General features: G+C 42.8%; 1 protein-coding gene across 5 annotated transcripts in view; it reads left to right on the forward strand.

The window, feature by feature from the left end:
- LOC126295357 (serine/threonine-protein kinase OSR1) overlaps positions 1-13808 on the forward strand; it is a 438167-nt gene that overhangs the window by 402150 nt on the left and 22209 nt on the right. For all 5 annotated transcript variants that reach the window (XM_049987832.1, XM_049987830.1, XM_049987829.1 and 2 more), the window contains one exon: positions 7311-7415. In XM_049987832.1, the coding sequence (XP_049843789.1) occupies positions 7311-7415 (105 nt within the window). The remainder of the gene's footprint in view (positions 1-7310; positions 7416-13808) is intronic.

The raw sequence follows: 13808 nt of genomic DNA on the forward strand, positions 1-13808 counted from the left end.
AAGTATAGTTGACATATATCAAGGCAAGTAATATTTTTATGTTAAGGATATCGCGTGCTTGTATCGTATTAGTTCTGTGGAAAATGAAGGGAAAAAATGAATGGAAATGTTGGTAGCATAGAATACCTCACATCACATATATATGGGTTGTATCTCAAACCTCATTCCAACTGTGTTGGTTAACTGCAGAAGGAGCTACGTATATAATATTTGTATCCCATACTTCCGTTGACCTATATACATGTACACTGCTAACGAAAACGTGGAAATGACGTACGTTACATTTGTAACATGTACCTCAGTTGAATTACGCGAAGAGGCAATAAAACGACATATATAAAATTTGTATCCCGTTCTACACTATGGGGTACATCTTTTTCTTATTTCACCCTCGATGCAAATAGTATCGACTGAAAGTTATAGTTTTGATCACATCAGTGACAATAATATCCCATTCTTTAGTTGAGCTGTATATCTATACACAACATGTGTATCCTGCTCTCCAGTTGACATATATAGGTAAATCTCATCAATGTTTCATATGTCGTTCGTTTTGAATAGGTGGTGTCAGTGTAAAGGTCAACTGAAGGATGGGATACAAATTTTAGTTGTCTGGTGTTCAGCCTTCAATATTGCTCGTACAGGTCTGAAAATATCAGTACTGATACCAGTGCTGAAAAACAAAAGAACAAAAGAACGAAAGCTGCAAAATTTCTATTACAAGTGGAGTACAAGAAAACATATGTAATGGTATAATACAACAATGAAATACGTCAAAATAGTTAAATACAGTAAAAGAAAAAGAATGGAAAACTGAACTTACCACACGGGAACTTCTTAAAAGAACCGAAGCTCGCCTAGAAAGCCATCAACAAAAAAAATCTCTCTCTCTCTCTCACACACACACACACACACACACACACACACACACACACACACAAAACTGTACGCTTATTCACTTGACTTTCATGGACACACAGCTACACAGGATATTTCGGACACCAACCGTACGTGATTTTCCTAATGTCTCTCAAGGCGAGCTTAGATTTTTCGAATCACATCCCACGTCTAATGAACCGCCACAGCCGATCTTTTGCTGCAGCGCCATTCGAATAAGTCGTGAGTATGGCGACTAGATACACTTGTGAGGCGCATGTGTTCACGCACTCAAGACATCGGACATACTCAGCAATGAGACCACACATTTGTAAAAAACAAATTGTGGCTAACATGTCTGTGCCCATAGCCTCTCTTAAATCATCCAGGTTCATCGGAACAGATAAATCCATACCTACAAATGAAAATGAGATACTAAAAATTGTCCTAAAATAAGAAACTAATAGTCCATATTACCTAAATATTACTAAGAATGAAATTAAGTACCAAATGAATTGCAAACAACCAATTATTTAAATAAATGCACGCGAAGAATATTTAGTTATATGTAGTGATTTCTTTTAAAATCACATTCTGTTATTTTAATGTACAATGATAGCACTTACCCGGAACACACAACTGTTTTATTATCTATGGCTGAAAGTAAAGACATTATCAATGAGTAATGTATGACGTCATTGGTCAAAGCCGATGGGTTGTATCCCCTGCTTCACTAGACCCAGTAAAAGGAACCAGTTATTATTTTTTAGCATTAATTGTTGAAATTGTGAATTCGTTGTTCCAGATGTAAGATGTTCTATCTTTTTTGAAAGTTTGTGTTAATGTGAAACCACGCAAATTTATCAGTACTTAGGTTTCTTGTCATATAGATGGGAGTTTGTGTGTTTTTGGGCTTCAGTCCACTTGCATTGCAGTTCTTAAATTATGCCCTGTAATACATCGCCCTCCAAGGAACATGAGAGAAAAGTGTACACTGCCATATTCTGATTTCCATGGAATACCAGAGTAAGCACAGATATGTCTGTAGTATTCTTTGGAGTTGTTGAAAAAAGTTGAATGTAAGTGTTGCTCAGAGTAACGTTTTGTGGGCGTTTTATGTGAGTATGTTGAACTAGTTTTCCAGCAAATCTATCAGATACACTGCACAAATAGGATATTAATCTGTTAATATTAATCTTTTCAAACATTTGAACTCTTGCCAAGATTTTACTGATTGAGAATATTTGCATAATTATATGAAAATATTGGTGTACTAAGATTTGAGTGTGGAAATGATTGAATAGTGCTTGCTAACATTCAACTACCATTTGCAATATGGAGAGTTCCTGTTCAGTGATGCTCGTTTGCTTTTTGTGTCTGAAAAATTTGGGTACTCATTAACTGGTGTTAAACATTATGTGGGTGATTGGGCTAGAAAGTTTTTTTGAAATGCTGAAGAATCTTCCGCAAGTCCCCATTTTATGGTTTCTTATCTGCATCTGGCTGCTACTACTTGATAGATACTCAGATTCAAATGAAGTGAGTAATTCTGGAATTCTAGAGGTTGTTTGCATGCTAAAAACTGTTCACTGGGTTTTATCTCTAAAAGTGGTATTGTATTATTTCCTTTCGTGTATTGGTAATGAAGTATCAAAACTATTAGGTGCGTTGTGTAACAATAAATTGAACTCTAAATCAAATTAAAAAGAAAACGTAGGACACTCAGTTTCTTGGAAATAGGAAAAATAAATTGTGTACCAAGACACTTGAAATTTTGAAACTGAAATTACTTCACTGTATTTCAGCATGTGTAGAGCTAGACATACAGGGCTATGATTATTGAACTACATTAAATTAAATTAAATTGTTATAACTTCTGAACGGTTTATGTTAAGACTTTGATACTGCACGGTTGGCCACAGGGCATAATGGGAATCAGTATGCAGATACGCATGAGCCTTTGTCCATTTGCATGAGAAAATGTCTCGGTACAGCGTGCCTGAGTGTATAGCATATAGCACTTGTAAAGGTCAATCATACAAGCAATAACAGCCCAATGTGGTTCAAAGTAAGTTTGCGACCAAGTTCAAGCTACAGATAACTGATCCAAGTGTGCTAGTAATAAAGATTATTATTATTATTATTATTATTTTTTTTTTTTTTTTTTTTTTTTTTTTTTTTTTTTTTTTTTTTTTTTTTTTTTTTTGTAAGCTTGTGAGAACGGGTAGTGTTTGTGATGACAGTGTTGCCAATGTTGGTCATCCAAACAGGGGTGAAACTGCCTTAAAACATTGAGAAGACACACACTGCATTTCAAACCGTCCCCAGGAAACCGATCAGATGAGCTGCACAGCAGGTGGGAATCAACTGGGAGACAGTGTGACAAAATTCAAACCCATCAGCCATGAAACCCCAGGGCACGGAACAGCGGTTTTGTTTCGCGAACATTGTTGTCCACAGAACAGACGAACAGAACTTTGATGTGAATATGGTTTGGTCATGTGACGAAGCCCACTTTCATTTTGATGGGTTTGTCAATAAGCAAAATGTGCCCATTTGAGGAACTGAGAATCGACATTTTGTGATCAAGAAGTATCTTCATCCTTATCAGGTGACCGTGTGGTGTGCAATTTCCAGTCACAGAATAATCTGTGTGGTATTCTTTGATGGCACAGTGACTACTGGATGGTACGTGAAGGTTTTGGAAGATGATTTCATTCCCATTATCCAAAGTGACCTTGATTTTGACAAGAGGTGGTTTATGCAAGATGGACTCGATCTTTCAGGAGAGTGTTTGATGTCCTGGAGGAGTACTTTGGGGGACCACATTCTGCCTCTGGGGTAGCCACAGGAGACCGGCATGGGCCTCGATTGGCCACCATATTCTGCAGATCTGAATGCATGCAACTCCTTTTTGTGTGGGCTATATTAAAGAGAAGGTGTACAGTAATAACCCCAAAACAATTGTTAAGCTGAAAACAGCCATTCAGTAGGTCATGGGCAGCATCGATGTTCAGACACTACAGCGGGTTGTGCAGGATTTCACTATTCATCTGCACCACCTCATCGCCAATGACAGCACGCATATCGAGCTTGTCATAACCTAAACTCAAATATCTATAGTGACGTTTACACGTTAAATAAAGTGTGAGCACGTCGTAGTTTGTAACTAATTTATGTACTTTTCCCCCTTATAGGTCAATAGTTCTCACCCCGTACGAGGAACAATACATTTTTAAATTCTTGCATTACAGGGAAAGATCCAGAACAAATCAGCAGCTTTACCAATTGTGTATAATGGTCTCCACTACAGCTGCAGTACTTTTTTACGATACTTGATTCGTTTTCTTTCACAAAAAGTTGAAAAACTTTTCTTATTCAAATCTTTTAAGAGCTGAAATCACAAGTGAAATATTTATGACTGGTTTCTGCTGATGGTACAGCCATCTTAAAAATCTGCATTGAAGTATTGTATTTTGCACGCTAAATAGTTTCACCAGTTAGTTGGAACCCAAACTTTATATACAGGAATGCTAGCAGGTCCAGTAGCGTGTGGTCCCATTCTGAATTGTGACCAGAATCTGATACTGTGTCTGTATATAATGTTTTGGTGGACAAGTTACTGGTGTTACTATTTAGTGTGCAAAATATATCAGTGTGGACTTGTATGATGGGTCTTGTATACCTAACGTTTAAATTCAATGGTATTTGCCATTATTTTACTGAGATCTGGTTTTAACCTGAGTGTCCACTGAGAAGCTGATGGTTTCCTGGTCTCATTTTATGAGCACAGGTGCACAGAATTTGTCCAAAAGATAGCAAGTTTTCATTCTTTTTCATATGCCTGCAAACAACTCAGTGTTACTACTATTTGGTGAGTGGTGTCCTTTGTTCCTAAATTGTTTATATTGTACCAGAACTTTCCTCCATATCACGACAGTATAATTTTAATGAAAACTAAAGTGCAATTCTATCGGCTTTAACGCCATTGGGAAGTAGTTGTGCTCAGTGACTATATTTATTTATAGTAGTAAAGGATACAGCAATCAGTCACAAATAATATTTACCACAAATATGCGTCAGTCAGTCACAAACAACATTTATTGCATATGTGCAATGAACATTATTTACAACTGATTGCTGTGCCCATTGCTACTTCAAGTGCAATTGTTCAAAATTCAAGTTCTATGTTGTCTGTAGTTTAACCCGTAAAGTAGCTATGGTAAGTATATATAGGGTGGCATATTTTCTCTGGTGTTTCAGCAGATATATGCAGTTTTCCTTTCAAATTGTGTAACTGGAGTCGGATAGAGCTCCTCGTGTCTTTTATGAGACGCCCACTGTCAACAGAAAGCATAAGATTTTTTCCCATTGCAAACAAAATGAAGTGGAATTTTTCATGCTTATTTGATAGAGTGGTTCCGGGTTAGTCTAGTCTGATATTCCTTTTAGCGAGGAACAGTAAAATGTAAAGAATAACTAGTACTCCTGCAGTGACAGTACTGCTCTGGCCTGCACTGACTACTAGTACTAAGCACCCGGCACTACTGAGTCACTTACTTTCGTGTTTTACTGGTTATACATATTGACAAAATGAATATTTGCCTAGACTAAATTTGGAGCGCTCTGTTGAATGGGGACGTAAAATTCTGATTTAAATAAATCTGTTTGTGAAGGGTAACAAACCAATACTTTTAGTTTTCAGTGGGCATCGCGTGAAAGACACGGTGAGCAGTAACTGTTGGGCTGACTCTAGCTTTGCAGTGCAAAAACTAAATTGCAAAGATCTACCAAAACACCGGAGAAAAAGCGTGTGATGACTCGTACAAGGTGTATACAGTATACCACTGGCAAACAATTCGAATTACTGTGTATAATTGCTTCGTTCCTAACTCACTGGTGTGAATATTTACCGCCCCATACTTCGTGGTAGACTTTGGAGTAGGTAATGAATTGAACAGATTAAGTCACCTTCCTGTCTGTTGTGCAGTCTCCAGGTTTTGTTTCGTCATGAGCTGTTCAGATTCTGTGATCTTAACAGATGTAATTATGAGGAAGATAGCTGAAAACAAAATATCATTGCATATTGGTATGTTCACAAACAGTTACTAGATGATGATCTGAGTGGTCTTGAAATGTGAGAGGTTGCTGTGAATCGTGGAAATGTGAGGTGCTACCCAAAAGTTCTCAGAATGTACATATAGCTTGTCAAGTTTAGTTGGTACGATGAAACGCCGCCAGGCTCTATCCTGAACGTGCTTCATGAGTCGGTGTCTCGATCGGGTTTGTGCTAGGTGATGGTGTTCAGTTTTTACGGAGTTTCCATTGCCGTGTGTTGTGCACGTCTTGTGAAATTGACAATTGTGGGTGTCTGGGAGCAAGGTGTGTACATTTAACTATTGTTTCGGACTTTGAAAAATGGCTGCAGAGAGACACGTGTTGAAACAAGTATTTGGGGAAGATGACATAGGTCATAACCACTTAAGACCATCCTAAACATTTTAAAGATGACAGATGATCTCCATTCACTACGTCCGCTGACTGGCATCACTACTGAAAATGTCATCATTTATAATGGTATGATGGGACGCAGTGTAGCATTTGTCTGACGAACTGCAATGTGACGGATTGCCACAAAGTTTGCGCGACGGATTGTCAGCGATGATCAGGAACAGCATTGTGTGCAAGTTTCCAGAGAACTTCAGGAAAGGCTTGAAAGTGAACCAGCCTTTCTTTTGACAGATATTAATCCTGATGGAAGCTGGGTTTGAGTACAATCCCAAAACCGCGCAGCAATTGTGAAGATAAGAGACATTTGTCACTCCGTCTCGAGAAAGCTCGCCAAATGAAGAGTGATGTGAAATGTGATCATCTGTTTGACACAGAACCTCGAGTTAATACACTTCTCAGTCTGTCACTGAGTGTTCTACAGCAATGTCCTTATGCAGTTGAACGAGAGCAGAAAACATCTGGAAAAGTAGAACAAAGGCAACAGGTTCCTCCAGAGCGACAGTCTGAAGTTATAATCTGCGTCAGTCCCCTCTCCTGCACAAGTGACTTTCGTTTAATTCTCCAGAATGAAATTAAAGATGAAAGTTCAAAAATTTGACACAATTGAGGAGACTGTAACATACTCACAGGTGGCACTAAACTGTACCATGAAAAATGCTTTTTAGGGAACTTTCAGTTAGTGGAAAAACTGCGGGGAATGATGTATTTACTTGCAAGGGGACTTCTTTGATGGTGAGGGTGGTGGATATTTTAAATGACATGTTCCAATGACACTATATAGCAGTTTGCGATAAGTGTAATGTTTGTTAGCTTTACTAATTTTTTGTATTGTGTGTAAGTGATAAGAAATTGTGCTTACACCTTACAAAATTAGTATTTTAGTGATGCGGATATATAATTGCGTGCTACGGACATAATTTCAGGCGTCCAAAAGGCAGCCCGGAGCGTCGGGGCGGCTTCACCGCACAGTGACTGGCGAGTGGGTGTGGTCTTCAGAGGACGAGGAGGGCGACTCGTCAGACGAAGACGTGAGTTCTGCTTTTTGTTACTCTCCCTCCTGCTTCACCTCGAGGCACATTCTTTCCGACAGCACATCAACTCAACCAGTTCTGTTAAATCTTGTTGTATGGTTGTCACTGTGCACCTACTGAGTTGATAGTTACTTTTTATTTTCCTACTTCTTCCTTTATTTTCCTACCTGTGCTGTTTACATAAATAGACTTCGACAAAAAGCAAACAGTAGAAAATCCTGGGTGGATTGTAGAAGGGGTAAATTGCTACTGAGCGTATAGTGGAGCTGTTGAGTTACGGGCAGGCACAACAAAAAGAATGCTAAACAAGCATTTGACTGAAAGACCTTCTGAAATAGACAATGCAGAATAAATCCTTTTGTCTGTAAACTTGCATGTTTAGCAGTATTTTTGCCAGGCCTGTCAGCGATTCGGCATCTCCACTATACAGTGGGTAGCGATCTATCCTTTCTGTGATATTTACTAAAAGCAAGTAATTTGTTACCTTTGGATTCAGTACAACATATTTAAACTGTGTATTCAATATACTGACCTAAGGTTAACTCTCAGCTTGACTTGAATCTAACAATCATCTTAGATGCCAACAGTGACAGTGTAAGAGTGGGGAATTTACGAGTAGCACGCTAACTACCCCCTCTCTCCCTTCCCCCCCTCTCTCCCTTCCCCCCCTCTCTCCCTTCCCCCCCTCTCTCCCTTCCCCCCTCTCTCCCTTCCCCCTCTCTCCCTTCCCCCCCTCTCTCCCTTCCCCCCTCTCTCCCTTCCCCCCTCTCTCCCTTCCCCCCCTCTCTCCCTTCCCCCCCCTCTCCCTTCCCCCCCTCTCTCCCTTCCCCCCCTCTCTCCCTTCCCCCCCTCTCTCCCTTCCCCCCCTCTCTCCCTTCCCCCCCTCTCTCCCTTCCCCCCCTCTCTCCCTTCCCCCCCTCTCTCCCTTCCCCCTCTCTCTCCCTTCCCCCTCTCTCTCCCTTCCCCCTCTCTCTCCCTTCCCCCCTCTCTCTCCCTTCCCCCCTCTCTCTCCCTTCCCCCCTCTCTCTCCCTTCCCCCCTCTCTCTCCCTTCCCCCCTCTCTCTCCCTTCCCCCCTCTCTCTCCCTTCCCCCCTCTCTCTCCCTTCCCCCCTCTCTCTCCCTTCCCCCCTCTCTCCCCCTTCCCCCCTCTCTCCCCCTTCCCCCCTCTCTCTCCCTTCCCCCCTCTCTCTCCCTTCCCCCCTCTCTCTCCCTTCCCCCCTCTCTCTCCCTTCCCCCCCTCTCTCTCCCTTCCCCCCTCTCTCTCCCTTCCCCCCTCTCTCTCCCTTCCCCCCTCTCTCCCCCTTCCCCCCTCTCTCCCCCTTCCCCCCTCTCTCTCCCTTCCCCCCTCTCTCTCCCTTCCCCCCTCTCTCTCCCTTCCCCCCTCTCTCTCCCTTCCCCCTCTCTCTCCCTTCCCCCCTCTCTCTCCCTTCCCCCCTCTCTCTCCCTCCCCCCCTCTCTCTCCCTTCCCCCCTCTCTCTCCCTCCCCCCCTCTCTCTCCCTTCCCCCCTCTCTCTCCCTTCCCCCCCTCTCTCTCCCTCCCCCCCTCTCTCTCCCTTCCCCCCTCTCTCTCCCTTACCCCCTCTCTCTCCCTTACCCCCTCTCTCTCCCTTCCCCCCTCTCTCTCCCTTCCCCCCTCTCTCTCCCTTCCCCCCTCTCTCTCCCTTCCCCCCTCTCTCTCCCTTCCCCCCTCTCTCTCCCTTCCCCCCTCTCTCTCCCTTCCCCCCCTCTCTCCCTTCCCCCCTCTCTCTCCCTTCCCCCCTCTCTCTCTCCCTTCCCCCCTCTCTCTCCCTTCCCCCCTCTCTCTCTCCCTTCCCCCCTCTCTCTCTCCCTTCCCCCCCCTCTCTCTCCCTTCCCCCCTCTCTCTCTCCCTTCCCCCCTCTCTCTCTCCCTTCCCCCCTCTCTCTCTCCCTTCCCCCCTCTCTCTCTCCCTTCCCCCCTCTCTCTCTCCCTTCCCCCCCCTCTCTCTCCCTTCCCCCCTCTCTCTCTCCCTTCCCCCCTCTCTCTCTCCCTTCCCCCCTCTCTCTCTCCCTTCCCCCCTCTCTCTCTCCCTTCCCCCCTCTCTCTCTCCCTTCCCCCCTCTCTCTCTCCCTTCCCCCCTCTCTCTCTCCCTTCCCCCCTCTCTCTCTCCCTTCCCCCCCCTCTCTCTCCCTTCCCCCCTCTCTCTCTCCCTTCCCCCCTCTCTCTCTCCCTTCCCCCCCTCTCTCTCTCCCTTCCCCCCCCCTCTCTCTCCCTTCCCCCCCTCTCTCTCTCCCTTCCCCCCTCTCTCTCTCCCTTCCCCCCCCTCTCTCTCCCTTCCCCCCCTCTCTCTCTCCCTTCCCCCCCTCTCTCTCCCTTCCCCCCTCTCTCTCTCCCTTCCCCCCCTCTCTCTCCCTTCCCCCCTCTCTCTCTCCCTTCCCCCCTCTCTCTCCCTTCCCCCCCCTCTCTCTCCCTTCCCCCCCTCTCTCTCCCTTCCCCCCCTCTCTCTCCCTTCCCCCCCTCTCTCTCCCTTCCCCCCCTCTCTCTCCCTTCCCCCCCTCTCTCTCCCTTCCCCCCCTCTCTCTCCCTTCCCCCCCTCTCTCTCTCCCTTCCCCCCCTCTCTCTCTCCCTTCCCCCCCTCTCTCTCTCCCTTCCCCCCTCTCTCTCTCCCTTCCCCCCCTCTCTCTTACCCCCCCTCTCTCTCCCTTACCCCCCATCTGCCACTGCCCCCCTCTGCCACTCCCCCTCTTGCCCCCCTCTCTCTCTCCTCCTTGCCAACCCCCCTCTCTCATACAGATATGCATCTATCACTTTTTCTCTCACTTCCTAACCTTATTCTCTCAGCTTTGGCTGATTTGACTACATTCCATTGGGTTTGTTTTACTTTTGTTGATGTTCATCTTATCTCTTGTTGAGATACTGTCCATTCCGTTCATATGTTCTTCCAAGTCCTTTACTGTCTCTGACAGAATTGTAATGTCTTGGAACTTTAATACCCTTGCCAAATTGGTCTTCAGTTTCTTTCATAGCTTACTCCGTGTGTTCATAATGAACATCGAGGTTAAGCTACAATCCCGTCACACTGCCATCTCAACCACCACTTCCCTTTCGTGTCCAACTTTTATAATTACAGTCTGCTTTTTTCACAAATTGTAAATACTCTGTATTGTACTCCTGCTACCTTTAGAATTTGAGTTATTTTCTAGGATAATTCCTAGGGCCAGTATTGCTTCACATGCTTCTACATATTTCCAGAACAGGAACCGATGTTTCGTAATACAAGATTTTTTTTATTCTGCTTTGCATAATTTTTTTGTATTCACAGCTGTCAGCACATACCCTCTGTGAAATTGGAATTTTACATTCTTACTACAGGGTGTGTAGAGACTCCTTATACTTCTTAGAAGCACCTCAGTTGTCAAAGTTCTAAATAGTACTCAAAATTTTGTACGCAAACAAAGAACTTCTTAGATACTCCTTATATTATCGTGATGTGAAAAGTGTGTGACTTCAAATGCATATTATCACTGTGAAAATATTTTTAACATATTGTGATCCAAAAGTGAAGAGCAATGCTCTTAGCATGTCATTCAGCTCGAGCACAGTACAGTTTGGGTCACCTTCATAACTACACCTAGTCTTTTACAGTCAGAAGAGGAAGGTGGTTAATAGAGAGACTCCCTTTCCGCCGTCACCCTCTCTTGCGAAGCTCCAAAAAGTGGGTCACGACGGTATTGCCAGATTGCATTTAATTACCTGGAATTCGGATGTTTCGGAGTTTCAGGGCTTTACATAAGTTACTTAATACGACACTAGATTGCACTAAGTAATTCTAAACTTGTAAAATGAAAATGATCCATGTGAAAAGGTTGAAGTGATTGATGTTTTAAACTAACAGATTTGGAAATTGTCACCAATTTTTTGTCTATGAAGTGCTTTTATTTTCCTTTGCACAATTTACTTAAAAATTTGATGTGCACATGACAAACAGCGATTCTGTGTAGTTTATTTGGTCAGCATATATGCCCATTGATCGTGATTAAAAAACCATTGTTTGCCATTTTGTATTTAATTTAGACTTAGCAACCAGTAAGCAATATTGTGTATACGATGCAGTTTTAGCAATATCTGTTAGTTTCTAATAGAATAAAATTTGCTTGAAATCTTTTCTCCAAATGGGCATTAAAAATTACTTTGTGTGCTTGTGCTGTAAATGTGAAGTAATACATGGTGGGGACTCCTTTGATACTCCTTAGATTTTTTGTCAACTCTGTACATACCTGATTCTAAAGTCTGAGGATATCTTGCCTATGTTGTATATCTTGTGGACTGGTGGAATAATTTTGTCATAGCTAGCTGTCCTGAACATCTCGGTATGTATGAGGGAATGTTGTCTCCTCCTGGGGCCTTGTTTCCACTTTGGTCTTTCAGTGCTCTGTCACATTCTTCTCACAGTATCATATGTATCTATCTATCTATCTCATCTCACCTACATCTTTGCTTTCTATAATATCGTCCCCAAAGTTTGTTTCATTCTAAAGTCCATCTACATAGTCCTGCCAAATCTTTACATTCCGTTCTGCCAAATCTTTGCATTCCGTTCTTTACCCAGTACTGGCTTGTCGTTTGAGCTGTTTGACAACCATATAGCTGCTTCTCTATCCTCCAAAGGTCTCCTTAATTTTAAGGGTCTCTCTAATTTTCCTGTGGGGAGCATCTGTCTTTGTCCTTAGTTATTTATACTTATAAACCCATGCTTTTGTACTCCATTTCTGCTACGCCACATTGCACTTTCTATCTCATTTTTTGTGTGTCTGAACTCACTTTCACTTGCTTACAAGAGAAAATTTGCTGCATACAAATGTATCAGTATGTGCATTGTACATAGAGTAAGTGTTAGGTAGAACTAATACAAACAAATTAAAGAAATTACACAGGATTTTCAGTGAAAACATGACCCCAAGAAACTTTTGCTGCAAAGGATGAGGGTGAACAGTTTATAAGCCATGTTTAATTTCAATCATGAGCAGTTACCTAGTAGTAGCTGGTAACTCCTTTTACTTTCCTGCAAGATTCAGCTTGTAAATATACCTACGTCACTGTTCATGGTAATTTAGAGATTCTATTAATACTTGATGTGGTCTTTCATTGCACAGTGGCACCATATTGCTGCAGTTCCGTCATATTCTTTGTGTAATGCAAAAGCAGATCCCTGACAGTTACAGTGTGCTGTGCTCATCTGCTTGGATTGATGATGGTAATTGATTTTATGTACAGGGGATCTGATATGTCATCCCCATTTTTAAACGGTTAAGAAAATTGGCTCATAAATAAATTATAAAACTACTTTTGTTAGAAGCAGCATTCCTTGAGGTTGTGTTAAACATCATTTTAAACCTCTACATAAGCCCCACCAATCTCTATGCATTTTTAAAAATGAACTGGTATGCATCATTTGCACAATGTCCAGGTGTTCAATCCTACGTGAAGTGAAGCTGTGGGTTGTTCTGTTGTGAAATTACTGGCCGTACACGATGTTGCGGCATTTCCATTTTTCTTTCACCATTCGTTGTGTTTCGCAGAAAGAATGGACCGACAACTTTGGATGACGTGATACCACAACGTACTGTCACATGTGGATGGCCCTGTGCGTTTGGGTTTTCGGCTTGCTGAGTGAAGACAGTTACACCTGTTTACAATTCCTCCAATGTGGAAAACTGTCTCATCAGTTCACAGAATGTTCTCAAAAAGTTTAGGCCAATCATCATTCCAACCCAAGGAAATTTCTCCAGACTCCATTCTTCTGTCACAGTTGTCAGGGAACAATTGCTGCACATATGTGGCTTCCGTGGTGTTAAAGTCAAGAATTGTTGCAACTGCATAACGTGAAACATCAGTTTCACGAGATCCTTGTTACCTTGATTTCTTAGGTGACCTCGCGACTGTCATGAACTCTGTAAACATTTTTATACTGAGATAACTCGATTGCATACACCCTTATCACACCTGCTCAGAAGACTGACTGTCAGCGAGATCAGTGAGAAAAGTAAAATGAGGCACATAGAATAATTGCTAGTTTTGTTCTTAAATTTTCTGTCAGCTGAGATATAATCGTACATTCCTATGATATCTTTTCCATACGGGGACGGCGTATATGTTTATCTATATGTGTAGGCCATTTAAAGAATGGTCACACTTATCAAACGAGAAAGTGTTGGAATGTTGAGACACACACACTATATATATTACTGTCCCGTGCACCCTCCCACCACCACCACCACCACCACCACCACCACTACCACCACCACCACCTACTCCAGTCCTGTAACCTGGAAGGTGTACACGATCAAAGGCAGAGCCACGTGTGAAAGCACCCATGTGATTTATCAACCGACATGCCCTCACTGTGAAGCCTCCTATGTGGGAATGACCAGC

This window comes from Schistocerca gregaria, chromosome 11, assembly GCF_023897955.1.
Source record: "Schistocerca gregaria isolate iqSchGreg1 chromosome 11, iqSchGreg1.2, whole genome shotgun sequence".
Taxonomy (NCBI): Eukaryota; Metazoa; Arthropoda; class Insecta; order Orthoptera; family Acrididae; genus Schistocerca; species Schistocerca gregaria.